Genomic DNA, 24601 nt, shown 5'->3' on the forward strand with positions numbered 1-24601 from the left:
TAATGCCAGCCAACACTTGCATGTCCAAAAGTTCCTATTTGCAATTTTGTAATGAAACACCATTTCAAATTTCTTGCATGTGTGTCATTATATCGTGTCACACAAAAACATTTATAAGTGAACAGATAACAGAGCAATTGTAAATTAAATGGTCCATTAGATATTCATTAAAAAGACAAGACTCGAAGCAATGACGCAGGACTAACATTGGTTGTTTTTCTGTAAGTCACCTTTAGTAAGTACTGTAATATATTTTTATACATGTACTCCTAAAGTGAATATAAAACCAGCAACTTTCATGTTTATACAGACATTTTAAGATCACAAAACACACAGATCTAAATTAGTACATTATTTCGCTGGCAATAAGTTGTTCTTCAGCCATACGAGCAAAACAAGTCTCCTTGTTTTATGAATTGCTGCTGACTGTTTGAAGTAAAGGATGCTCATGCTGTGGTTGTGGACTGAAATCAAAGGGTCTGCGGTCCTCAGCGTAGCCATAGAGTTTTCGCAAGGCCACACGAGCTGCTTCCTCCTCCGCTGCAATCAGTGTCTCACCTGGACCCTGGGCCAGGAACTTTTTATCACTGCATGTATAAATTGGAGGAAACAGACTATTTAGCAAGAAAAATTAAATACAATTTATGTTATTAGTCATACACACATACCTATATAGGCCAACAAAATAGAGTGGAAGAACAGTGCTGGACCCAGCAGACCTGATGAGGCGGGGCTCTGGTGGAGGAACATTTCTCCTTGCCAGTTCCTCCACCAGAAGGCCCATTGGATTGACCACTGTCCACATATCAAAAAGGTCTTTTCCTATTAGCTGGGTAATTAGGAAATCCTGAGGTTGAGAAGATGCAGAAAAGGAACATGTATTCAACCCTTTGTTTTCAAACAGACAACAAAGCTAAACCAAGATCTCTGACCCCGTTAGGGCTGGGTGATATGACTAAGAATGTATACCACCAGTGACGTGCAGTCAGTGGAGGCAGGTGAGGCAGTGCCTCACCTGTCATCATGGAAAGCTGTCATGGAAATATCAAGTGAAAAAATAAATTAAACAGTTGTATGTATTTAGTGATTTGTACTTTAAAGTTCTTGTCCATTTAACTTCACCGTTTTAGGATTTTTTTCAAAATCGCTGAATTTACCGTTCAAATACTAAGTAGAGACGAGCGGTGACGTCATTGATGGCGTCAGTGCCTCACCAGCCATGAACCTCACCGCACGTCACTGTATACCACGATATAAGTATTTCATATTGATCGGTTGCGATGTATTGACTGTCAATCGCAATACATGTTTATACAGTATTGAATTATCGCCCATCCTGAGATCTCATGATATGAAATGATTGATCAACTCTCACCCTGAGGAAGTATTCTGTGCGTTCTGTTCCACTGCTGTCATGTAGCGCTCCAATCACTGCCATGAATGTAGAATAGAGTACATTGTCCGGGACAGGGAATTGTAAACTCATGGTTAGATCCTCAACACCAAGATTTTGTGCTACATTGCTCACGAGATCTACGCTAATGAGGTGTCTCACGACACTTTCCACCCCTTGTGTTGGCAAGATGGGAAAATTTGCCCTGCACCAATCAGTCAGGAAGCTTTTTGTGAAGGCATCTCCCTTTGCACTCAACTCAATATTATCATGCAGAGTAAGAGCTGTAACTTCAGACTCCATGCCCAGCTCTTGTCTCCTTTTCAGCTCTGCCTGCAGGTAACACGGATTTATGAAAGCTGTTTTCAGTCGCTCCAGGGAGATGTTTTCATGGAGGCGGGTGCTGAAAGCCTGAACCTCAGCATGGTAATCCCAATTAGGCTTTTGAGATCTGAAAGAAATCAGATGTAAAGCGAATTAGTGTTGTATTTTCAAAATAAATCACTAAATGTTTGGATGTTACTGACAAGAGGTTTAAAAGAAGAAAATTTGTTTGGAATGGAAATAAAATATGGGTAACATTTACACCAAAAATAAAAATGAAGTAATTATGTGTTTATTGGAAGCAGTAAGCAACCCAATGAGATCAAACTAATTAATTGACCTTGTCACTATGACCTTTGAATCTTATAGTTGTTTGAATGTAGATGTATGTATGACACATGGTCTCTGTACAATGCAGCAAAGCGCAAACTACAGTCACAACAAATAACCTATGACACAATAATCGGAATGGGCCACTTAAAAACACTTCATTCATGTAACTTTTGCAGTGACTCTCAATGACTCGGATACATTGGATCTAATTTAAAGGACAACTGATGTCTCCGGACAAGTTGTGTCCATAATTTGTAAAATGGCTTCAAATGACTTCTACTGAGAGTATTTTACAAAGATTCCACCGCATATAGCTGTATTTTACGTTTTAAGACTCGCGGTGAATATTCAGGAAGTCTTGTTTTTGAGTTGGTGACGAGTCCATGCGTGACGTCACTAAAGGACCACCCTTTACCGTAAAAAAAGACGCATTGTAGCAGTCCTTCCATCACGTCGATGTATTTTGCTGTACTTGTTTGGTCTGGGGACCTCGTGTTGCACCAAAAGCCGCCAGAAGGCCAGAAGAGGGCGTTCAAGCGCCATACAAGGAATTTATCAGACTGTGGAAACGGAGGTGGCCACAGGAGGTCGCCATTTTGTGCCTCTTTTTTGGGTGAGAGATTTTCCCCCAATGTTGCCTCAAAATGACACAAATAAATTATTTAATCGATTGCAAACATGTATGCTTTCCTCTTCAGAACTATTTGAATCATATTCATCACTGGATGCGGAACAAGAAAGCATATTCTCTGAATCTGAAGCCATTGTTTTGATTCACTAGCAATGCAAAACGTCTTGGCGTGACGCCACGAACTGGGGGGGGGGGGGGGGGACTTTCTGTAAAATGGCCAAATCGCAGCTCAATTTTTTTTTTGCAGATTTTGGACACTAAGTCATTTTTATTGGTGTTTTGCATTTGACTAAAAATATCATACTGCGTGTTTTAGGTATTTTAGATGCTATAAAATGTTTTTCTGGTGTCAGTTAAAAAACAAAAAAAGTGACGTCGGTTGTCCTCTAATGTCCAGTACAAAATTGAATGTTCAATTTAATGAATACGCATTACCATTGCTATATTGTTTCCATGAGCAAATTTAGCAGTCTTTGAGTCTAATAAGATTATATATTCACGACCAGTGATATTTATACCACATTGCAATACAACGTTTTACACCTTAAATAAATATGCAAAAATTGACCAATATTAATTCTTTATAGCCCTTGAGGCGATACCGAACCAATTTATTTTAGCTGACGTTAGCCTCACCTTGGTTTCGGAGGTGGAGGACCTTCAATCTTCAGTTTTGCTTCCATCAGGCGTTTGTAGGCACTCACCCAACGCTTAATCCCTCGAACCTGCGTGACAGTGACATTCCAACTCGAATGTTGGCAGTATGTCCCCAACGTCAACGCGCCTCGATTGAGAATAACCCCCGACGCCATGTTTACAACTTCAACATGTGTACGTCAGCTAAATCAGTCCGACGGGAAATAGGCGACAACGACATCCTTTTTGGCGTTGCCATAGGAACAAAAAAAATCAACTAACACATTAAGACTTTTGGTGATTGAACCAAGGGTTTCTTTGGGACCGCAACACATTTGGCACAATGTTGCTTACTGAGGCTGCTGAACCAAAACATGATGGTCCATCTACAACCAGTCAAATGGAAGTTGAAGACGGGGAAACATCTGCTCAAGTTGCCGGGATACAGGACGGACTTGGAGAAAAGAAAGAGAACGGAAAAAATTCAGGGCCGCGGATGACAAAGACATTTTTAAAAGACCACTGTAAGCAGTACAAACTCTACTCAACACCATGTCTGAATGACACCTTGTATCTGCATTTTAAAGGTTTCGCCAGCATTGAAAATTTGGAGGAATACACAGGACTGAAGTGTCTTTGGCTAGAAAGCAATGGGCTGCAACGGATTGGTAACTTGAATGCACAGATTGACCTTCGCTGTCTGTTTCTTCAGCAGAACCTTATCCGCAAACTGGAAAACCTTGAACCTCTCAAAAGCCTATGCACTCTAAACGTCTCCAATAACTACATACAAACCATTGAGAACATTTCTTGTCTTCCTCAACTTAGTACTCTGCAGATTGCCCATAACAAACTGGAGGGAATTGGGGATATAGAACACTTGATTCAGTGTCTGTCCATCAGTGTGCTGGATCTGTCTCACAACCTATTAACTGATCCTGGTATTCTTGCTGTACTTGAAGCGATGCCTGAACTGCGAGTCCTTAACTTGATGGGCAATGAAGTTGTGAAAAAAATCCCCAACTACAGAAAGACACTGATTGTGCACCTGAAGCAGCTTACTTTCCTTGATGACAGACCTGTTTTCCCCAAAGACAAGGCGTGTGCAGAGGCTTGGGCATGTGGTGGAATTGAAGAGGAACGCAAGGAGGCACAGCAATGGAACACACGAGAAAGGAGAAAAATTCAAGAAGGCTTGGATGCTTTGGCGATGATCCGAAAGAAAGCCCAGGAGAAAAAACACATGAAAATGGATGTTGAGAGAGGTTGGCAAGTTTTATTCTCATACACTTCAAATTGCACATTTTTCCATCTTTCCAATGATTACAAAAACATTGGTTTATACTGTCTTACTTTTTATTTGACAACTCTTACTTATTTAAAAAAAAATACTGGGCATATACTGTAGATTGTCTTTGCCCGAGGTCCTATTACATTAATAAAGTATTACATTTTTAAAAGTCAGTTTACAAGAAAACATATCTAATTAAACCAATGACATATTTCTAATTATTTTATCACTTCTTTTCCTTTTGGCTTTTCCCTACAAGGGGTCGCCACAGCAAACCAGTGTCCTCCATCTTTAGAGGTTGATCCGCATTTTTTGGCCAAGCTTTTACATCGGATGCCCTTCATGACACAGCCCTCTGTATTTATCCGGTTTTATCACTATGCACCAATATTTTTTTAAAGTCATAAACTATGTCCTCACCTTGTTGAAACATGTCCCCCAATTTGACATGATTAGGTCTTCAGTGAAAGGACAGTTAGCAAAAGCAGGTAGAGCTGATTAGGTTCTGGTGAGATTAATCTTGACCATTACTCGTGAAAATTACGCATTTTACTTTATTCATGAATCATTTTCCCATCTCGATCAATTTCAGATGAAACCGAGGAATTAATCAACCCAAAGGCTTCTAACGGCGAACTCCCTCTAGAGAAAGTGCAACTATTTGTTAAAGAGACTTTGGATGCGCATGAGGAACTGATACAAAACAACCCAAAACAGCTGCTGAACGAAAATGTTCCCAACAAATATTGTGAAGCAAAGAAATGTGATAACGAATTAGATGAGGAAGAACTAGAGAAAGTGACTCAAAGCAATGACGCAGGACGAGAAGTGAACATTAAACATCAACTACCTCCTGTCATACGAGCGACTTCCCCCGGATCCTCACGTCATCCTGGCCTACATGTGACCGAACAGGTGGATGCAGAGCAGTTGGAAACCATTCCACAGACAGATTCACTTCATATTGATGACCTGCCCGATCTGGAAGATGTGGATCCAGAAAATGTCTCAGAAATGTTTTCCAATTTGATGGCAAGACCAAGAATAGAAGTTATCACAGGGGATGATCGCGAGGGTCTCTCAGTCACAAAAGTTACCCCTTTTCGCACAGAAAATTCTGTTTGTCCAAGTGTCTGCAAGCTAATCAAAGGTCCTGATTCATCATTAATCTATCCAGAAGATAGGGATGCTCCTGATGCAGATGCAAAATTCCAAACAAGCAAACTATCCCTTAAACCATGTTGCCTGATAGAGGAGCTTTAAAATTGAGGCGGTCTGTGAGGACACAATCCGACTGATTATCCTGTTCAGGTTGGCGTGTATGGATGCTCAATGTCAATTCGGCAGTGAGACAGTTGGACAAGTGTTGGTAAAACTAGACATCCATCCATAAACTGCATCCATAATTGCACAGGGGTGTGACTATCCAATGAAAGTCTGAAACAAACATGTAACGTAATTAAAAATCTCGACCACAGCTGCATTTTCCTTTGGTAAACAGAGCTGTACTTTATTATTGACAAACTACTTTCATATTTACAAGTCACAGCCAGCATTGCTCAACATTTATATTTAGAAACAAAATATAACATTACTCCTCTCTAAAGTGATACATATTTACAAGTCATGCTTAGCATTGCTCAGAATCAAAAACAAAAATATGGAAAAAGACAACTCACAAAACCACAGGCGTGAAAAAAAGGACATCCCTGAAATCATCCAAGAAAACACGACATGAGTGCTTCGTGCAATCGGTTATGGTCTTGCTCATATGGCAGCAAGTGTAACATTTCACACACTTTAAGAGATGTTAACTTGTTTTGCAGGGGTACCAGCAATTCCGATGTACTTTTAACGTTTTAACCACACCCACGTGTTGACGAGCCAAAAAGCGACAGTGACAGAGTACAGGATCATCTCGCGCTTTGCTCGCTCCTTATTCTCTTCTTCCAGAAGCTGGAGCCGTCGGTTTAACTTGATAAGCTACAAATCAAAAATATTTTTTTTCAAGTTAGTTTTTTGCCAGATGAATTCATTTAGTGACTAAACACTGATGTTATTGCTTATTGCAAGGATCCAACCTGTCGTCGAAGCGTTGCAGCATCTACAATGGTCATGTCATCAGATCCTCCGTCCAGAGTCCCCTCGTATGTTGATAATGCAAGCCTTAAAAAACAGTTGCACAAATAACTAGATTAAAACATGTTTAATATAACCCACATAAACAGTTGTGCAATTTCATTTATTTCACAACAAATGGTGCCTTAAATTAGAGGAATTGACAAAGGATGGGTTAAAGGAGCGGAAGATGAAAAAAGTGAGTGCTACACAATGTTACCTGGATTCATGCAGGGGGTTGGAGCTTGAAGCTGACCCCCCTCGTAGTGATGTTTTTCTACAGGGGTGAGGAAATGAAGGTTTGGGGGAGAAGGGAGGGAAAAATAAGCTCTAGCACTTACACAAAACACTGCTCCAAAAGCATGCAAAGGTGAATACCCTTCCCTATTCGGTACAAACAAAAGCTACGCAAACCAATACAATGTTAGGAAAAACATTTCCCAAATTGTCGATGAAAAGGTTTCTTCAGCCGTCATCTGTACTTCTTTGAAGGTGTCGGACATTTCACTTCTTATTGAAGAAACTTCGTCAGCAAACTAAAGTCTTACTGGTAGTTAAGAAGAAGTCAAGAAAATAGATGGTTTGAAAGGGGAGTAAGTGATTTTCATAAAACAACTAAATCCTTCATTAAACCGGTTTGGTGGGGTGAGGTTCAATTTGGATCGTTCATACAATATCCTGCTAAGGCAACATAGGATTAGTAATTCTGATGAGGTGATACCGGTCGAAGTGGGGCAATCAGGCCAGTCGTTAGTCAGAACGATAGTAACTATCAGTGGAGCAGCTGCAGGGAGTAGTCCTCTGCTCCCCCCAACCTGAGAGCAGGGACCTATCATAGCAGTCTGGCACCGCCATGTCTGGACAGTAGGGATATATATATAGGGCCTAAACTACCAGTAAGACTTTAGATTGCTGACAAAGTTTCTTGGACAAGAAGCGAAACGTCCGACACCTTGAAAGAAGTACAGATGACGGATGAAGAAACCTTTTCATCGATGGACCACTCCTGTACGACTGAGAGCTTACACAGACAAATTTCCCAAACTGGTCAAAAATGTTTTGTCAATTTGCGAGCAAGGCACACAGGCCTTTCTTTTCGGTGGATTGATTTAGCCTCCCTTGTTAAGTCTGACGTTCTAACTGCTAAACCACTTCTCGTTTGGTAAGTTTGTTTTGCTCAGGTAGGCATTGAAATAAAATCATTCCCATGAAAGATTAGCTAAGTACAGTAAAGTCTCGTTATATCGATATTCAAGGGAGTCCGAAAAAATATCGATATAACCGGGACTATCGATATATCCGACCCTGTTTGCATGTAATTTTCTCCGTGCGTGCATAGAAATAGTATCGATATAACCGGGACTATCGATATATCCGATATCGATATAACGAGACTTTACTGTATTTCTTTTTCTTGGACTTGTTTGGCACACAGAACTAATTATGATTTTGGTGTCATTAATGTATAACACATTCGAGTCATATCATCATTGAATGTTTCCAAGATTTGTCATTTGTAACATCTTTGAGGACTGAGAAATTTTATGATTCATAGTTTACGCCACCAAAGAGTATGTAACGGTTTATTTCCCAAATTCTGCATTGTGTTCTTTGTAATTTGACTCAAATGTTCACGCAGCCTGATATTACGGCGCACCAGTGTTGCCAAGTGGGATTTCGTCATCACATTTGATAAGGGAAAAAAAAAACATTTGATGCCATCTTATTCTTAATTTACCAGCGCCAAACTATTCCCTATAATTGTAACTAATACGCGACCTCAGTTTAACATACGGTTAATGGCAAGGGTTATTTTTCACTTACATAGCATCCAAGTAGCGTGTAACACATTGACAGCAGAAACAGTGATACTATCTGACCTTCCTAAAAGGTTTTCATATAACATTACAATCCTCTTTAATGAAAACTGCGATGTCGCGGGGGCTTCACTGTTAAAAAAGACCGTCATCTCGCTGTGTGACGCTCCCGTTACTGGCCGAACGAGATTGTGGCAATTAGGGGGTCACCTGCGAGGGTTTTCATCCAAGACCCGAAGGACCTGCTGGTAGGCCCGACGTGTAGTGCACTGGAGGAAAGATAAAACACCACTAGCGCTGTACAGGTTGTGTTCTTCTTCAGCCATAGTGGAAGGGGAAGGGGAGTGAAGAGTGGCTGGGGGGGATGCTGTTGTACTGCTTGGGGGCAACCATTTAGAGCAGCCAATTTAGAGAAAAAAATAATAAGGAAACAGGAAGAGAAAAGGGAAAGGGGAAGGAGAGGGGAGAGAAATGAGGAAAAGGAACTATCCTCAAACGTGTAAGTTCTGCTTCAGCGTTCAGGAAAGTTACACTGCTACATAGTTTAAGAAAAAAAATAGTGACACCCACAGAACTAAACAAAAACAGCTACAGGGAAGGCAAATTAAATTAAATTTTAATTACAACATGCAGTATTTTTTAGGAATGGTGTGACATAGTTAAAGGAATAGCAAGGCTTATCCAAAATGGCCAACAAAGTTTTAGTGGAGCAATTGCCCATCAAATACAAAACATATGCTAGGAAGAACATATTAAAACAAGACATTAAATCACATGGGATTATGTTTCAGAACAGTGAGTTATTTGTATTTTTACTATTTATTTTTAGTGCGGAGGAACTCTTTTATATGATAGTCCCTGGGGTACCCTCGTTACTAACTGCAAAAATCGCAAAGGTTCGACAATTGACAAACTTTGCTTTTATCTATATTTCGAAACATTTAGAATATAATTTTTAATGTATTCTTGAACCCCCTCAAACTCCAACTAAAATGCTTATTATGTGGCAATAAAGACAATGTCTCGATGGGAAAAATAAGGGAAACAAGAAAGTGGAAAGAAGTAGAAAAAAATGCAGCATGCAAGAAGGATGTTGTACCAATGGCTGAACAAAAATACTCACGTTGCATCATTATGCATTAGTTGACTACCATGACGGACAGATGCGTTTTCACTAGCTGAGCGTTCTCGTCTCGATCGGCCGTGAGGCCGTAGCTACAAGAAATAATGCCAGTTATCCAAAACGAAGATTTACCGTAAATCAGAGTTTTACTTTGCTACATTGATTTTTCCCATACTGTAATGGAACAGGACTGATTGCTCAATCACTTACCATCGCCTCACTTTCTGGAGCTCGATTCTGTTCTTCCTCCAGGAAGTCAAGCGGTCGCTCACTGAGTGTGAGTACTCTTGGTGGAGTCTTCAGGGACAAGGCTTCTAATGGTGTTGATTGGATTAAATCCAAGTCTCTCGGTCTTGAAAACTGGCTGTCATCAGTGTCTCCTGAAGTATGGAGTCATCATATGAGGTCAATTATGTACATTATAAGTCAATTAAAACAAAAGACTATATTGATGCTACATTTCTTTCACAAGCCTCCTTTCAACCAACAATCAAATAAACTCTAAAGGTCACCCTCTGTTCACAACCTCTTTAAAATCAATATTTTTTCATTATATCGTATCTGGTACATGTTTACAAAGCCACCAATTTCGAAGGAACACCTTGATTTTATATGTAGGGTACAAACAAGTATTCTGACCTGAGACAACAATTCTTTCCGGGACCTGCATTATAACACTTTGAGGAAGGCGCCGTGAGCCAAGATTGGAGTCGTCCTGGCCTTGGGGAGCCACTTTAAGCATCTCAGGTATGCGCATCCTTTGGCTGATCCCTTCAGTGTACTCCAGATCATAGTGGATGCGGTTGATTTCTGCCATCTCGGCAACGGGAGAGGGGAATGTTGCGCCGTTCATTTGGCTGTGCGGAAAAAAAAGTGACACCATCTTTAGTTATCATACAATCAATACTGACAATACAAGACATTGATTTATATAGCGCTTTAATAACAGCTAAGTATATGCAAACAATATGCAAACTATTGTAACCATTGCAACAAACAAATATTCACATCACAATGGTCTAGTCATATGACTCGGAGCCTTTTCCAATGTATGATAGAAAAACAAATCACATGATAAAATCAATGTTGTCCGTTGAATGACTAAACGGAGACTACATATTTGATTATTTCAGTACAGTACAACAACATAAATACAAACTAGGTGGAACTATTACAGTTACATAAAAATGACCACACAATTGGTTGTTACAGAGTTCTTTCTCGTCAACCACAATTACATGCAAAAGACATTTCCAATAAGTCTCGTATATTCTGATTAGCATTCTTTGCTACATAGCGGTCACCCTCAAACTTGTTAGCACTACTAATCACAATTATTAATACAAAACACAATTGGCTTATCGTGATATGTACACCTTTAGGTAGGGTTTCTAATATATAACATTAGGAAAAATACAGATGAACCGTATATACAGTACAGCTTTCTGTTTGTAACGCTAAGTAACCATCTACTGTAGCATTAGCACAATTGAAGCGTAGAATTAAAATCTGTTTCTCACCTTTCGCTTCTTTGTTCAATGTAGGACTTTTCTCTAATAAATCTCCCGAGTCGCGAAAATACCTTTCACATTTACTGCAAACGACCGGGGGCAAAATATAACTGATAAAATTCCAAAAGTCGAGAGCAGAACTTTTCATCCTCCTGTGTGGTGAGGACAGGAATCACCACGGGAAGTGACGTCACGGAGACGATGCTCATAACGAAAGCACAAACGTTTTTTGGCGAATAAAGTTGAACGTCAATTGGAATTTTCTGCACTATAGGTACACTTGGTGCACAATATTACGAGATCGCTTAGAACAATATTAATTAATAATGAATGATATGATGTATTAGAATGACAAATCATAAAATAATGAATGAATATGTTTGTTGACATTTTGTTGGGTGATACAGATTTGTAGTTGTATGAGTTGAAACAAAAGTAGACAAATATGTACTCGGGGAATGTTACTCTGTTTTTAATGTGTTAATGCATGAATTAGAATATGTATCTTTTTTGGATGTAACATTTCCACGTTTCCACGATTCTAATATGGATAGTTAATGTATTTGGAAGCACCCGTCTGTCTGTCTGTCTGTCTGTCTGTCTGTCTGTCTGTCTGTCTGTCTGTCTGCCTGCCTGCCTGCCTGCCTGCCTGTCTGCCTGTCTGTCTGTCTGTCTGTCTGTCTGTCTGTCTGTCTGTCTGTCTGTCTGTCTGTCTGTCCCCCATCCATCCATCCATCCATCCATCCATCCATCCATCCATCCATCCATCCATCCATCCATCCATCCATCCATCCATCCATCCATCCATCCAACCATCAAGACATGATGTTACACTTCAAGTCAGTTTTACTGGGGGTGGATGTGGGAAGCAAAGTCCTATATGAGTGTGGGTGGTGCGCTTACGTGCAAACCTGTTAACATGAGACGTCGACCTTCATCTTCTCACAGCAAACACGAGCTCAAGTCCGGATCACATGCCGGAGCATTTAAGATTTACACCAATTTTTAGAGCCTTGTTTCAAGAGGGATTATATTAATGGAAACATGTTCTTTATTTGATGGACCGTTTTCTCCACTGCAACCAGATGATTATATCGGCTTCCTACTGGAAGGAAAGTATTGTTAAATTACCTCTCTTTCCTAATATTAATTAGATATGATCCCAGACATTTTTACTTTGTGTCTGATATCATTCAGCACCTTGTGTTCCGGGTCAACATTAGAATTGCAACTCGGAATGTAAGTAGATTTTTTTCGAAATAGCAATTATTGTGTCGATTATTTGAACTTGTTATATGAAAATTCTACCCAATTCCATGTTCACATATTTCTGCAGTATGTGCGCGCGTTTGTGTGCGCGTATTTGCGCGCGTGACAAATCTTGGAAACATCATCGAAATCATTTTATTTTAATTGGTTACGAGAGTTCGCACTTGCTAGTAACCTTTGACACATGCACGGCTTGAATTGGCTTTCAACAAAATCCAAATTGTAACGTACTATTTTGTCCCGTGTGTGTGAGTGCGCGCGCGCGCGCGTGTTTGTTAGAACAATGAGCCAATTGGCAAGTCATCTGAAGCCCCACGCCATTGTCAGAAAAAAAGAGAGGAGCTACTAATCGAATAACTTGGAATATATTGGAATTTAATCATGAAGTGACCGGAAGTTCTAAATAGAAGAGCAAATGGTTTCGTTACGTTTTATTCAAACATAAAAAAAAAATCCGGGATGCTCTGTAACATCATAGGGATTCTATTACATCGCAAAACTTGCAATTGACCCTGGCAGTATCGTTAAGTGATGTTCATGAAAAAAATCACTTTACAACATAATCTATTCTATTTTGTGAAACGTATTCAAATAGCATAAGCACCAAATCTGTTCGTCTTTGTTTGCATTTCAGGCCCAATGTTTGTGCCGACCAGGAGATGTCTCATTTGGGTAGCCCTCAGCCTTGTGTTCAGGGTTATACACGAATGGTGAAGGTTTGGAGGCAGGGCTGCACTGGCCACAGATGGTGTGTAGGATATGAGCGGAGGTAAGTCCTTCCTTTGTCCAACACTCACTCAATCACAATGAAATGTAGCTATTACAACTCAGTGAGCAAGGCCATTTTTCTCTCTCCACAGGACAACTTACTACATAACGTACAGACAAATGTACAGGACAGATATTCACACAGTTTATAAGTGCTGCCCTGGTTGGACTCGAACAGACGGTGAACTCGGCTGTCTTCATAGTAGGTATTATTAGAATTTGAATATCAGTACGTATACATGTTCAATAGTGACCACAAAAAATCTATTATACGGTGTATAATTGCACCAAGTTATTGAACATGACATAAAAAATAAAAATAAGAAAATATGCATAATAACATCACACCCTTATATGTCATATATTTAGGGATATGCAGTGCTAATACGTGTTTTAATGGAGGCCGATGTGCAGAAAATGGGGATCATATTTGTCATTGTCCGAAAGGTTTTAAAGGAACAACATGCCAAAATGGTAAGTTTTCACTCCTATTGTTGTAAATATGTTAACGACGTAGACCGAGTTTCCACCTAGGGGTCTCTGACTGTTCAGTTTTAGTTTGTCATAATTTGCAATGTGGTATTGGTGGTGGACCCCAAAAATGCAGGCAGGGGGAGGAGCAGGGTGTATTTGACAAATTGTGTTAAATAAAGTCAATAGAACGAAATTTCAAACAACAAAGTCATCAGAACAAAAAGGTCCAAAATAACAAACAAAACCATTAGTAAAACATGACAAGATGAAACAAACTTGAAAGGGGAAATCAAACAATGACTAGACATATAATGATCGTGTCGGGAGTCCTTTTAACTGCCATTAAATAACAACTGTACTTCACGCGCTTGGGATCCGAACCTGCCATATGCCTCACGATACATTGCCCCCCCCCACACTCAAGAAACAAGCACATACTGTGTAATAAATGTTGTACAGTAAACACAAAGGGACTGTTGTGAATACTGATGGTGCCTTGAGGATATTGGGTTTCTTGTCATACACTCCACAAGACCTTTGCCACACTCACAGATTCACCTGAACGAAGGCTTGCCTGCCTCTATTTTTAAATGTAAGCCATTCTTTACGCCAATGTCACAAGCACGTGTTGTATAGGCAGCTGTCTGCTGGAAGTTTTTTGGTCCAAACTACAGTAAAGTCTCGTTATATCGATATCGGATATATCGATAGTCCCGGTTATATCGATACTATTTCTATGCACGCACGGAGAAAATTACATGCAAACAGGGTCGGATATATCGATAGTCCCGGTTATATCGATATCTTTTCGGACTCCCTTGAATATCGATATAACGAGACTTTACTGTATTTACTTTTTGCACATTGGAGTGACAGATTCGATGAGGATTGCTATTAGTCTGTCTTTTACACGGTCTAAGGTCTCGACTGACTTTTAGGTTTTGTTTTAACTCATTCACTGTCAGACATGCAAAAATGTGCCCACTCCAGTGCCAGGGTCTTTGTCATTGTCACTTGAATTCCAGGACTCACAGAATATTGCGTTTTAGGACTACATAAACATTCAATACAGCGTTAGAAACCTGAGACTGTCTTCTTTCATCAGAAAAAAGGTACAGTAAAGTCTCGTTATATCGATATTCAAGGGAGTCCGAAAAATATCGATATAACCGGGACTATCGATATATCCGACCCTGTTTGCATGTAATTTTCTCCGTGCGTGCATAGAAATAGTATCGATATAACCGGGACTATTGATATATCCGATATCGATATAACGAGACTTTACTGTAATTCTTAAATTATATGGGTCTGGAGTTATATGAGCTTGAAATGAGGCCGGCTATCCAAAATACAATATAAAAAATACATATTCGTTTATATAGAGCTATATTAACAGCTGAAGCTGGAACAAAGCGCTAACATGGAAAAAGGGGAAATGCTGCCCCGTTGTGGAAAAGAAAAAAAACTCATTGCCATGGCCAGCGCTTTATCGGCACCCAAGCATGAAAAAAAAAAAAAAAAACCCGAACAAAATCGGGAATGACGTTCTATGTCATATTTTCAATTCACAAATGAGTTAATGATGGAAGCATTGTCTCTCACTTCTGCAGACATATTTCATACACAGAAAATTGTATCAGTGTATAAATTGTTGCAAAGAAATACTGCGGTGATAATCATGATCTCATAATATGATTTAAAGTTTGGTAGTTTGCTGCACGAGAAAAAGGTTTGGTCATCTCTCATTGCTTCAACTCTCACCTCGATTTCAGAGTTCATGTTTGAACGGGACTGATTTATTGTACAATGCTGCTAAATCAAACACACCTGCTGTTTATATGCGGGGTGTATGTACTGTACATTCCAAACCTGTTTGAATGTTCTCTAATGACAAAAAGAAGTAAAATAAGAATAATAAACTATAGAATTTAAACTGCTTTCTTGTTGAAAAGGGAATTAATTTTTGTTGCTAGTATTATGTAAAATAAATATCCTAAATTCTGTAATGTACTATTTCAGTATAACTGCTTTAAAGTTCAACCTTACAGTCTATTAGCCTCATCATAATAATAATTGTTAATAATAATTGCATTTTGACTATGAGATTTATTATATGGTGATATTGAAACAATGAAGTGTATTCTTGGATTTGTGATACAAATGGAATACTTGAAAAATGCACTGATATTTTATTTTGCTCATGGGCCCCTGCTATGTTGGCTTTTTATTGTATTGTGTGTGTTTGTGTTTTTCCTGAGCTCAATCTTTTTCATGCTCCTTAACAATGTTGAGAAAGAAAAGAGACACCACTGAAACCTGTTGATATTGGGAAACGATACCTGGCTGATGGCATGTACGGTTATGAGAGTTTCATAGTTGAGGTTGTTTTCGCTGGAAGAAGAGTAGAGGTCCTTCGGGAAATTCTAAAGTGGAGTGTAGAGAACACGCTATGCAAGTAAGACTTAATGATCTACGCAGGTATTTGGAATCAGTTTGTCTGTAGAGAACACAAAAGCTTTTAACCATCTGTATGTTGTCCGTGTTAACCGGATGGGAAACTGTTACTGTTATTTGCCCGTTTCATAAAGCAGCTCTATGGCAACAGTTTCCACTTGAGTGTAGAATACACATGATTCTGTGAATAACGGCATGCACTCGTGTGTTTCCAGCAAAGAAAGCGACAACTGATCTTTAGACCTCGATCGAAACCTTTACAGTTTTTTTTGTGGAAGGGTGTCTGGTTTTCATATTGCAAAGTCTAACTAACACAACATCAGAACTTTCATTAATTCCAGAACAAAGGATGTACGAGTGTAATGCTTCTTGTACATATTCTTCTGGTTCTTTATTTTTATTTATTTTTTTCCTCTTGTAAAAAACATTTTCAAATTATTATTCATCTCTAAAATATTTCACAACATATCAGCAATGTATTGTTTTTTTTCTGTAATGCAAATATTACTTAAAACTGAAAATAACACATATTCTTATGGAAGGAACCAAGGCATTTTTTTTATAATTTCCCTTTTTATTTTAGACATAAATGAATGTGAGGTGGACAAAGGAGGCTGCGAAGAATACTGTTGCAATACGATTGGCAGCTACTACTGCAAGTGTCCTGCGGGCAGTGAGTTGGGGCCGGATAGCAAGTCATGTCAAGGTAAGAAGGGCGTCAGGATACAACCAGTTTGCACATTTTATGTGGCCAACCAATGACTGCGTCCCCTCAGCCCCAAAACTCACATTTGGCTTTATATAGTAACACTCGGGAAGCGTATCGAATATCTGCTTCAGCTTCATAATTTTCCCCATTGTGGGAGTATTAAAAGATTCCTGAATCAGATTGTGATAAAGAAGCACAAAAACAGATCACTGTGTCAACATCGGGCCACCCAAAAAACGGCACAAGTTAGCTTTATCAAAACAATAAAGCAATCTAACAACCTGATTCTTCCAGCTTCACCATTTCTAAAACTGTGACCAATTTGAATACAGTATATATCTTCTCAGTTAAATACACTTGCTCACAGAGTTCTCGATTATTCTGAATATTATTGTATATTTGTGTGTTTTCAGATGTCAATGAATGTGTAGAGGTCAATGGAGGATGCCAGCAAACGTGTGTCAACACACCAGGCTCTTATTTTTGTGAATGCAGTGAAGGATTCCGCATGCATGCTGATGGTCGGACCTGCATTGGTAAGCAGTTTTAACACTTCCTCACTACGTTATGTTACTACATATATTTCAAGCACTGTTTTTAGATTAGATTAGATTAAATTATGTTAGATGAGCCTTCATTTGTCTCACAGTGGAGAAAGTTACATTTCATAGCGGCAAAAACAAAATATAGGAGATGCTGTAAAGGCAGCCACTCTTGCGGCACCATCTTGAAGTCCAAAACAAAAAAAAAGTAACAAATAATGTGACACAACGCAAAAGACACAGACAGTTTTAAAACTTTAGCACTTCCTGATCTCTCTTTGTTACATGAAGCAGTTCTAGATGAAAGAGGAGATGATCACAGCCTCCTTTTCACCAGTGGATCAGAGACGTCATGGTGGAATGTGCAGGTCTGCTACAAGCTAAATGTTGAAACCAAACACGAAGCTGTAGCATCCATTGACGAAAAGAGAATGTAACACATCTTCTCTCCCATATAAATCCGCTTCAATTCCAAGCCGCAACAGTGCCACATACACATCGGCACTCTGCGCTGACGCTCCTTTCTTCTCATTGCGGGCTCCTCAAGCCATGCATCCATCCAGCCTTATCTCTCATTTCTAATACATGCATGTGTCTCCGTTGTTTTTTTAGCCATAAACTCCTGCTTGGTGTTGAATGGCGGTTGTGAGCACAAATGTCTCGACATGGGTAACGATCACTACAAATGTGAGTGCCGAAAGAACTACAAGCTCAAAACAGATGGGAGACACTGTGAATGTAAGTCATCAGTCCTAATTTCCCCCACAAGACCTTGAACAAACAATGGTTATATTAACATGATACACATGATCGAATGTACATGTGTGGATGAAATTCTCCATGGCTTTATGTGGCAGTGAAGGAGCCCTGCGAGGAGAGAAATGGGGGCTGCACACAGCTGTGCGTCTCAGCGGACGGCCATGTTCAATGCAGTTGCCAACCCGGTTTTACACTGGCTGAAGATGGCAAGCGCTGTGAAGGTGAGGAAGTCTATACAGGGATTGGATTGGAATGGATTTGCCTTTATTAGTCTCGCAGTGGAGAAATTTACATTTGCAAGGCATTAAGGCATTAAGGGACATCAGCAAATAGAGTGAGCTCTTTGAAAATGATTCAAGACTCTGCTCCAACTCTTTAAATGCGCATATTTGTTATATATTTGCACACAGTGTATCCTCTTAGTATTTTCACTTTTCAGCAGTTAGCTTGTTTTCAAGCACACATCATAGTTACAAATTACTAAAGTCAAATACAACGAAGAAAAGTATTTATGTATTTATGTATTTATGTATTTATGTATTTATGTTTTTATCTATTTATCTATTTATGTATGTATGTATTTATACATTTATGTATTTGTGTATGTATGTATTTGTGTATTTATGTATTAATTTATCTTCTTTTCCTTTAAGTATTTGTGTATGTATATATTTGTGTATTTATGTATTAATTTATCTTCTTCTTCTTTTCCTTTCGGCTTTTCCCTTCAGGGGTTGCCACAGCGAATCAATGTCCTCCATCTAACCCGGTTTTGTGCATCCTCTTCTCTTACACCAGCTACCTTCATGCCCTCTTTGACCACATCCATAAACCTCCTCTTCGGTCTTCCTCTCGGTCTCATGCCTGGCAGTTCAAGGCTCAGCATCCTTCTCCCGATATAGTCACTCTCTCTCCTCTGGACATGTCCAAACCATCTCACTGTGGCCTCTCTGACTTTCTCTCCAAAGCCTCATCTCTCTAGCTATTTATTTATTCGTTATTTATCGGTCTATTTATTTCTGTATTTATTTATTTGTTTAAGTATGTATTTCTGTATTATTTCTGTATTTCTGTTTTCACTATTTATTTATTTATTTATTTATTTATTTATTTATTTATTTACTTATTTATTTATTTCCGGTCAGTAAATTACTACCACTACCTGTGGCAAAATTTTCTCCTGAATTTGATCAAATCACAGGCCGACCAGCGTTTTCAAAGATATTGTGTCCCATATGTGTTCCACCGGGTTGGAACTTGACTTTAAATTCCCCCCAAAATTTGTGCAGTAGTTGTTGGATTAAGTCCACGGGTTTTACCTCGATGAATAGTAGAATGTTTGTGGTAATCTCTGTCTCTCTATCTCTCTCCAAAACCTTGCACCAAACAACTATAATACCATTTTGTATGATCTGGCACCCATATTTAATTTGTAAACATGTTATACATGTATCTGCCTGTCTATAAAAGTGGAAATTTTCAAGCTATAGTAAAATTTAAACAACAGACCCAAGAGGGACAGTTTAACGAAGTCCTGCCAAGACATACGTTTTATTTCATGCAACCTGAAATGCACATGACCGTGAATTCCAGTCTGACCTTCCATTACGTTCTTGTGTCCATGACACTGATAAATAAATCAAGATGTTTTTGTCAAGGATCTTACCTTTTTTTGTGTGAAACCTGCTTTTCTGGCATTTGTATTGCATCTTAGGTATTGAAAATAAGCAACCAAGCACTTTTATGCATGTCCTGTCTTCAACAGACATCAACGAGTGCAAGACCGGACATCACAAGTGCTCCCATGGATGCGTCAATATGCTGGGCTCCTTTCGATGTGTGTGTCATCCGGGTTTTGAGCTTGGTGCAGATGGTGAACGATGCTACCGTGAGTAAAGATACATTTTTCCCCACTTCAGACCTAGAAAAGCAGAAACAGAATTGATTTATTCAAAATTTCGGGTGTTTGTATCCACTTTTGTCCATACCAGGCATAGAGATGGAGATTGTGAATAGCTGCGAGAAGAATAATGGAGGCTGCTCACATCAGTGTGAGCATACAACCAATGGGCCCCTTTGCTCCTGCAATCATGGCTACCAGCTAGACCAGGATAGGAAGACCTGTGTAGGTAAGAACTTCTTTTAGCCTCATGAATGGTCAGTCATATGGAATCTTACACTGTGCTTCTGCGTACTTACTTTAGACAGTGATGAGTGTGCCAATGGGGAATCCTGCTGCAGTCACTTTTGCAGAAACTATCCAGGCGGCTACGAATGCAGCTGCAGAGCTGGCCACACACCAAACCGAGATGGCTGCGGTTGTGATGGTAAGAGTTCTGTATTGTTTGTGAATTATGTTTTTAGTGTTGTTTGTGGCACTGTGATTTTGTAAGCAAATCCCAAAACATGTTCAAGTAACAGAATCTATTCTAGATGACTAGATCCATGATAAATAACAGTCATAGCATTTGTTATTGATACTGCAAGGCAAGAAAGCAAACCAGAAGAAACATTTCCAGAGGTTTTGATTCGTCAAATTCCAGTTCTTCACATTTTAGATCAGATTAGATTAGCCTTTATTTGTCTAACAGTGGATAAATTTACATTTCACACGAGCAAAAACAGAATAAAGGAGCTGCTGTGAAGGCAACCACTCACGGGGCGCCATCTTAAAGGAAAAAAAAAATCACAAACAAAAACAAAATAATGTGACACAACACAAAGGACACAGTCAGTCATTCAATCTATGTTAAGCACTTTCTGCACCATATTTGTTACATTAAGCAATTCTAGATGAAAGAGGAGAGAATCAAAGCCTCCTTTTCACCAGTGGATCTGAGACATCTTGCTGTAATGAGCACGTCTGCTACAAGCTTAGTTTTGAAAGCAAACACGAAGCTGTAGCATCCACTGAGATACTGTCACAGATCCACAAAGATATTCTCCTGTCAAAAACAGTGCTGGCATATTCGTGCTGCCGCTCAGCAGAATCTTCTCCTTGATGAATGTCGTACCAAAAATGCTGAAAAACAATCCACATGCGGTCCACGCGATGCACAACAACACAAAATGACAAAAGACAATACAAAAACAGCAAAAAAAAAAAAAAAAAAAAAAAAAAAAAAACAAGCAAAACAAGGCTTGTGAGAGCATTTGCTGACGGCTGCCTATTCGGGCGCCATCTTGGACTCATTACTAAGTTATGTTTTGTGCAGTACCTCTCTTCATTTTTTTTTGTCAAATGCCACTTCTCCATTATCTTTTAAGATATCAACGAGTGTTTGGCAGAGACTTCAGGCTGCGACCATGGCTGTGTCAACACCGTCGGAGCGTATGAGTGTTTTTGCCGAAAGGGTTTCCGCTTGGATCAAGATCAGCATACTTGCATCTGTCAGTAACCTTGATCCGATTCTTAACAAAATGCGTTTTGAAATGCAATTTTCCATGATTTTTACTTCCATGTGTCGCCCAACTATCTCTTGCCTTAACACAGTCAAGAATATTTCATTAACATTCATATTCCAAAAGTAACCTATGGTCATGGTGTGTCCTTTGTTAGCTTTGTATAGTCGAGATTTGGAGGAAGATGAAGAGGAGGAAGAAGAAGAAGCTGAGCTGATGGAAGTCTCAAGATATCCAGAGCTGCTCTTCCGTAACGTTCCTCAACTTCTCCATTACACGGCAGCATTACATTCCCCGTATGACGCTGATCATGAATATAACGATGCTGGTGACTCTGATGAAGCATTTCAAAGCCTCATAAAAAGTCAAGGAGAATTTCAATTGGATAGCCAAATCGGTAAATCAAAAACATGATCTACCAATAGTGCTTAACTTCTCTGACGTTTTAATTTTTCATTCTTTCATTCCAGTGTGTCTGAACAATTCTTTTGGGGAAGACTGCACTTGGCAATGTGAAGATTGCGTCAATGGAGACTGTGGTAAAAATAAAGATCGCTGTGAATGTTCACCCGGATGGGTTGGCATTATCTGCAATGAAAGTAAGTTCAACGGTTTCTTATACTGTATTCGGTATGAAGACTGCCGGTCGCATCTGCTTTTCTCATCACATACGCTTGGCAGTCTGCTCCATAGTTCCCAACATGTTCGAATGAGATTTATTTTACATTTGCGCTATACAAATGCTTCAACATATTTGACCACTGATTTTGTTTTTACCTGTTTTTCACAGCTAAATTGATTTTCACTAAACTATGTAACACATTCAGCGCAGTACCTATGTATAAGTCACAAAACTTGAAATGACTCAATAGTTTGATTTAAAAACAACGTACAAAGTAATATATGACGACCAATGACATAATTCACTTTGGTGAAGTCACAACAATGGACATTTTGGTCCTGATCTAAATTCGAAATGATTCTAAATAGAACGTCAATATGGTAAAAAGTTACTTTTTTATTGATGAAATGTGTCCGACCGTGTTCACTTTGGTGATGAAGAGAGACTCTAGGGAATTCACACAGAACAGCAGCAGCGAAAGAATATCCAGTATATTTACCAGAAGAATCATAGTTTATCTTTTAACTAGTTATTTTTGGCCATGAATATACACACGTACACACACAGACTCACAAAACCATCATCTTTCCCACCTCTTGGGAAAATCCATCTGTTAGTTCTATTTCCTCTACCTATTGAAGCATAAACTGGTTTTAGACCAAGATAGCCTCCTGCATACATCAATTCAGGGTCATATATCAAAACCTGTCAGCTCTTCTGCGTAGGTTGGATCATTGTTTATGAACTCCTGAATAAAAAATCACCAGGTGAATCAATCTGTAAACTACCTTTCAAGGCCATGGTCCAAGGATGTTCATTGCCGGGTTTGAAAACCAAATATCTACTCTCTTCATGCTTTCCTGTGACTAATGGCTGTGTCCGATGTCAACCTGAGTCATACTGGTTCTCATGAAGGGAAGGTCAAGTGGGATAAGTCCATTAGAATGTCACATTTTCAAGAGAATACACACACCTCCGAGGTGCCTGAACAGCCACTGAGTAATGTATGCACTTTATGAAAAATCCTCGCCATCTAATCAACAAACTAGACAGCATCGCCCAAAATAATGGATTGGATTGGATTAGGCTTTATTAGTCTTGCAGTGGAGACATTTACATTTCACAGCAGCAAAGTGATGAAAGGAAGAGGAAAGGAAAGAAAGAAATAGAAAAACAAAATACAGGAGCTGCTAGAAAGACAGCCAATCTTGCGGCGCCATCTTTAAGTCAAAAGAACATAAACACGAAATAACAAATAATATGACAACACAAAGACAGAGACAGCCATTCAATCTTAAACACTTTCTGCACCCTCTTTGTTGCATGAAGCAGTTCTAGATAAAAGAGGAGAGGATCAAAGTGTCCTTTTCACCTGTGGATCAGGGACGTCAAGGTGGAATGTGCATGTCTACTCTAAGCTAAATGTTGAAAGCAAACACAAAACTGTAGCATCCATGGATGAAAAGAGATTGTCTCACATCTCCTATCTTACGTCAATCCACTTCAATTCCACGACAGTCCACATATGCTGCCTCATGTCATCACAAAGAGGGTACAGCAAGTCCTGAAGAATGAATGACTCTGTGTCTTTGTGTTGTCATATTTGTTATTTTTTATTTTTTTTTTCCCAAGGTGGCGGCGCGTGAACACGCAGCGGCTCCCCTCTCCCGGCAAATTGGCGTTTTCATGTTTATGTTTGTTAAAGTAATTATAAGTGCCTTGCATGCTGGGTCCGAGAGGACAGTAATTTCATCTGTGCTGTAATATTAGTCATGCATATTAGCATATTTGACAATAAAGCTGACTTTGACTTTGACTTTTTTGACTTTGATATGAATTGGTGCTCTGTGTCCGTTCCACACGTCACACATGTGACAAAAGAAAACACAAAAACAAAACAAAAACAACAACAAAAAAAGCAAGGCTCATGAGAGCACTTGCTGACGGCTGCCTACTCAGGCGTCATCTTGAACTTTGTTATTGTCATCAGCATGGTTGAATGAAATCAGAAAAGTCAATTTTGATTGTCAATGCATTTCACTAAATGGACAGTACTTTTAATTGTTCAGTAATTAAAACCTTTCACATCTCCCAGTGCGTCATTGAGAAGTATTTTCACATGACCAGATATTGACAATACGTATATTTTTCTCAAGACGCACATTATATTTTCCAGCTTGTCCACAGGGCACTTATGGGCCCCATTGTAACAGTCTGTGTGAGTGTAAGAATGGAGGCACGTGTGACCCCTTGTCTGGAAAGTGCTCATGCCCGCCTGGGGTACAAGGTCTACTCTGCGAGGATGGTTTGTATTTGAACACAAATTCACACGTCAAAAATGTTTTTTTTCATCACATAAAATTATATTTTATTGTATTCACAATAAAATCCTGGCCTTTGATTATCACCAATGTCCTGCATT

At 39.2% G+C, this 24601-nt stretch overlaps 4 protein-coding genes across 6 annotated transcripts in view; 2 read left to right on the top strand and 2 right to left on the bottom strand.

Moving 5' to 3' along the window:
• Positions 1-211: 211 nt before the first annotated feature.
• On the bottom strand, positions 212-3506 carry mrpl44 (mitochondrial ribosomal protein L44). Of its 2 annotated transcripts, XM_089013780.1 has the most exons (5): positions 3318-3506; positions 1376-1844; positions 933-1031; positions 669-847; positions 212-587 (listed from the first exon to the last, which is right to left on the bottom strand). In XM_089013780.1, exons 1-5 carry the CDS (start codon positions 3491-3493, stop codon positions 410-412), a joined length of 1101 nt encoding a protein of 366 aa, XP_088869906.1. In that variant the 5' UTR covers positions 3494-3506; the 3' UTR covers positions 212-409. The 2 variants fall into 2 exon arrangements, with proteins under 2 accessions (XP_088869906.1, XP_088869907.1); XM_089013781.1 differs by lacking the exon at positions 933-1031.
• Positions 3507-3624: 118 nt separating this feature from the next.
• LOC148888337 (dynein axonemal assembly factor 1-like) lies at positions 3625-5917 on the top strand. Its single transcript, XM_089014212.1, has 2 exons — positions 3625-4582; positions 5201-5917. Exons 1-2 carry the CDS (start codon positions 3661-3663, stop codon positions 5869-5871), a joined length of 1593 nt encoding a protein of 530 aa, XP_088870338.1. The 5' UTR covers positions 3625-3660; the 3' UTR covers positions 5872-5917.
• Positions 5918-6102: 185 nt separating this feature from the next.
• mffa (mitochondrial fission factor a) lies at positions 6103-11345 on the bottom strand. 2 transcript variants are annotated; one of them, XM_089014213.1, is made up of 8 exons: positions 11187-11345; positions 10306-10523; positions 9877-10046; positions 9667-9758; positions 8754-8918; positions 6947-7003; positions 6690-6774; positions 6103-6591 (listed from the first exon to the last, which is right to left on the bottom strand). In XM_089014213.1, exons 2-8 carry the CDS (start codon positions 10517-10519, stop codon positions 6460-6462), a joined length of 915 nt encoding a protein of 304 aa, XP_088870339.1. In that variant the 5' UTR covers positions 10520-10523; positions 11187-11345; the 3' UTR covers positions 6103-6459. The 2 variants fall into 2 exon arrangements, with proteins under 2 accessions (XP_088870339.1, XP_088870340.1); XM_089014214.1 differs by lacking the exon at positions 8754-8918 and having other exon boundaries at positions 6111-6591.
• Positions 11346-12146: 801 nt separating this feature from the next.
• The window catches only part of egfem1 (EGF-like and EMI domain containing 1), a 37477-nt gene continuing 25022 nt past the window's right edge, over positions 12147-24601 (top strand). Inside the window, exons 1-15 of the mRNA XM_089013812.1 lie at positions 12147-12416; positions 13081-13215; positions 13307-13416; positions 13584-13688; positions 16729-16851; positions 17268-17390; positions 18009-18134; positions 18254-18376; positions 19921-20043; positions 20147-20284; positions 20360-20482; positions 21423-21545; positions 21715-21954; positions 22028-22156; positions 24356-24484. Of these exons, the coding sequence (XP_088869938.1) occupies positions 12334-12416; positions 13081-13215; positions 13307-13416; positions 13584-13688; positions 16729-16851; positions 17268-17390; positions 18009-18134; positions 18254-18376; positions 19921-20043; positions 20147-20284; positions 20360-20482; positions 21423-21545; positions 21715-21954; positions 22028-22156; positions 24356-24484 (1933 nt within the window). The 5' untranslated portion in view covers positions 12147-12333. The remainder of the gene's footprint in view (positions 12417-13080; positions 13216-13306; positions 13417-13583; positions 13689-16728; positions 16852-17267; positions 17391-18008; positions 18135-18253; positions 18377-19920; positions 20044-20146; positions 20285-20359; positions 20483-21422; positions 21546-21714; positions 21955-22027; positions 22157-24355; positions 24485-24601) is intronic.

This window comes from Hippocampus bargibanti, linkage group LG14, assembly GCF_051943395.1.
Source record: "Hippocampus bargibanti isolate YZ-2025 linkage group LG14, ASM5194339v1, whole genome shotgun sequence".
Taxonomy (NCBI): domain Eukaryota; kingdom Metazoa; phylum Chordata; class Actinopteri; order Syngnathiformes; family Syngnathidae; genus Hippocampus; species Hippocampus bargibanti.